The following is a 3349-nucleotide window of genomic DNA, read 5'->3' as shown; positions in this document are numbered from 1 at the left end:
TGACCTGTCGACGAACATAAGCAAACTCGCTCGACTCCGTTGCAGCGGGATCGCCAACCTGCTGTGCGGAGATAGACAGAGAAACGACAGCTCTCTGTTACTCCACCATAGCCCGACCGTAACCGTGGGCCAGGACGTAACATTTGAATAGCTCATTAGATTTTGTTTTTGTCGTACTTATGGCGCTTGTTTATTTTAAATATGTACATAAGCTTACAAATATTTCTACATGAATATATAGTGAGGTTATAAAAGAAAACTGTATAAGAAAAAATTTGTGCTAAATTTTGACATTCCAAAGAACAAGCGCCAATTCTTAGCACAATTTACTTATTTCTGTAGAAGCATTTTAGATTTAATGCAGTAAATACGACACCAAATATCATAAGAGAAAATCGGTTTACAGTCGCTATAGTCTAGGTTTTAATAGCAGATAACTCCGCAAAAAATTAACGTATCAAGATAAATAAAAGCTCAATTTCAAGCTTAACCACTTGCACTGGCAAAAAAGTCACTGACGCGTGTACCAGAACGGTCCAGTGTAACTCGCTGGGAGGCGTCAACACGCAGTGTTCGATGCCTCAGAGAAATCGGAAAAAGATTTATATTTTCTAAACTAATTTATTGTTGACCTAGAACTTTTTATAGTTTTTTGAAGGGAATATAGAGCATCGGTTGATTATAAAATTATACAAATATAAATATTAAATTTATTTATTAATAATCATGCAACGTATGATATCTTTCAAAACAGTCTGGAACATGCAATGGTACAAGGCATTTCTTACATTCCCATACAGTTTCACTTCGCCTTTTGTGTTTGGTACACACTTTACACCTTCGCTGTGGATTCTTTTTGGCATTTGTGGGTGGAATATTTTTCGGAAAATGTCCCCATTGCGTTGCCTCTAAACGATTGGGTGTGCTTCCAACAGACATTGTTCCGCGTTTTTTATAATCGGGAATACACACAGCCTGTAATAGTTGCTCTACCACATCTAATCGAAATTTCGGGAAGGAAAATTTCTTGCTTTTTGCTATATCCATTTTCTTACAGAATAAAACATAAGAATTAAAAAGCGCAACATCCGCTAAGTAAAAAAATATTTTTTTATAGCTTTTTACATATTTTCTTATAAGAGCAAAAGAAGATAAATAACTATCTTGTAAATCTACCCCACCCATGCCATTATTGTACTCCAAAACAATGTTGNGTTTTGTTACAGGGTCGTTGTTATTTTTCCACCTCTTCTTTTCTACTTCTTTCATCTCTACTTTCGAATGCTTTGTGGACATTACGTATATGTCTTTTTTGTCTTTCCATCTGGCAACTAAGATACCATTAGACGATCTTGAGATCACATCAGATCGTTTCACTTTTTCCGCTGCTAGTTCTTTGGGCATATGCTTTCTGTTACACCTCACTGTTCCTATGGCATTTGTTTTTATAGATTGTAACTTTGCAAATAGACTTGGTGATGAATACCAATTGTCGAGAAACAGAGTGTGACCGTAACCAGATATTGTTGTGCACATAAACATTGTAACACTTTCCGATGCACTTGTGTCAGCATTTTTATTTATATCCTGACCTGTGTATATCTTGAATTGAATGCAGTATCCAGATTTTGATTCGCACAGTTTATAAAATTTTACTCCAAAGCGGGCCCTTTTCTTTGGGTTATACTGTTTGTATATGCCATACGGCCTGTATATTTCATTAGTGATTCGTCTAATGATAGATCTTCCTCGGGAGTGTAAATAGTCTTAAATTTTTCATTGAAATAATCGATTATACTTCTCAATTTCCATAAACGATCATTATTGTGGTCTTCAACATCGTTGTTACTAAAGTGTAAAAAGCGCGATAACTGGGAAAATCTCCAAAATGGCATTATTTTTCGAAATATCGGAGTTTCGATTATACTTCTTTTTGACCAATAAGATTGAAGACTGTTTTTCTTCACTTGCGACATCAGAATGCATAAAGCAAAATATGCTTTTATTTCGCGTTAAGATTTGTATCTCTCTAATTATCTTCATATTTTTTTAATTTGTGAGTTTCATTTCGGAGTATCTGGCTCTCGTAACGATTCGTTTGAGTTACGATAATTTGCCAAAAGTCTTCCGTTAGTATTTCATTTATCATTTGTAAAACTGTGACACTTTGGTCAAAAGGTATATTTATTTTCGAAGTTCGTGAATATTTCCAAATTTTAGTTATATTTTTTGGTATTTTTCCATACCCATTCATTAGGAATAAGATCAATTTCACAATCTTCATTTATGTATTCTTCCTCGTCATCAGATAAAATTCTTCGCCGGTTTCGGAGTGGAAAAACTATTTCATCGAGGTCACTATCACTATGACTATCACTACCATCGTGTTTTCTTTTTCCATTTGTCGAAATAATGTCGTTAATTTCACTTTTGCTTTCCATTTTAGAATATGGGTTAAATATTGATAACTGTACGCTATGCAGTGCACTGATGATCTGTACTCTGACAACAATCCCACTTGACGTGCCACGCACGTCGTTTCTGTTTCTGTAACAATCGCATGACGACGTACATACCACGTCGTGGGCGATTCTGTGACAAAAGCATTACGACGTGCGTGGCACGTCTTTCCAGCGCAAGTGGTTAAGAGGGTACTGGATACCGACTATAGAGACCTGTAAACCGACTTTCTCTTATGACGTTTGCTGTCGTATTTACTTCATTAAATCTAAAATGCTTCTACAAAAATAAGTAAATTGTGCTAAGGATTGGCGCTTGTTCTTTGGAATGTCAAAATTCAGCATAAATGTTTTCTTATACAGTTTCCTTTTATAATCTCACTATATATTCATGTAGAAATATTTGTAAGCTTATGTAAATATTTGCAGTGAATTAGCGCCTAACATACGACGAAAACAAATCGAATGAGCTATTCCAATTATGATTTGACTATCTCATTGATGAGAGAAACGTGAGTTCGTGATGATATGTATTTGATATAAAATACGATCACTGTTTCTGTAAAAAACAGCAGCATGTAATTCACAAAAATCCCAATAGAGAGTGCTACACTATGACGTGTGCGCATATGACCATTATGCATGTGTATATCTGTCATGCTATATGACAAATCTTCTAACCTACGAATTTCATTAGAATGGCGTATGGACTAACTTGAGGCGGTCCTTTGAGCCATATAGGGTAACTGTCCCTATTAGTGTGCTGTTAAGCAAGCGTACTCTCTTTTTTGAATAAATACTCAATTAACTGACTTTAAATGAGCTTGCTCAAAATTTATATCGATTCTTTAAACTCTTCTTTTGACAATAAGATTTTTATTAGCTCAAAA

General features: G+C 35.0%; 1 protein-coding gene across 1 annotated transcript; it reads right to left on the bottom strand.

The window, feature by feature from the left end:
• Window positions 1-788: 788 nt before the first annotated feature.
• Window positions 789-1542, bottom strand: LOC109863339 (piggyBac transposable element-derived protein 4-like; the record flags this gene model as incomplete). Its single annotated transcript, XM_020443589.1, has 2 exons — window positions 1177-1542; window positions 789-1050 (listed from the first exon to the last, which is right to left on the bottom strand). Coding segments are annotated over exons 1-2 (628 nt in total), but the record flags the coding sequence as incomplete, so codon positions are not given.
• Between the last annotated feature and the right edge of the window lie 1807 nt (window positions 1543-3349).

This window comes from Pseudomyrmex gracilis, unplaced genomic scaffold (genome assembly GCF_002006095.1).
Source record: "Pseudomyrmex gracilis isolate BER0280 unplaced genomic scaffold, ASM200609v1 scaffold_4280, whole genome shotgun sequence".
Classification (NCBI taxonomy): domain Eukaryota; kingdom Metazoa; phylum Arthropoda; class Insecta; order Hymenoptera; family Formicidae; genus Pseudomyrmex; species Pseudomyrmex gracilis.
Note: the sequence above shows the minus strand (reverse complement) of the source record. Positions and strands in the feature narration are given on the sequence as shown.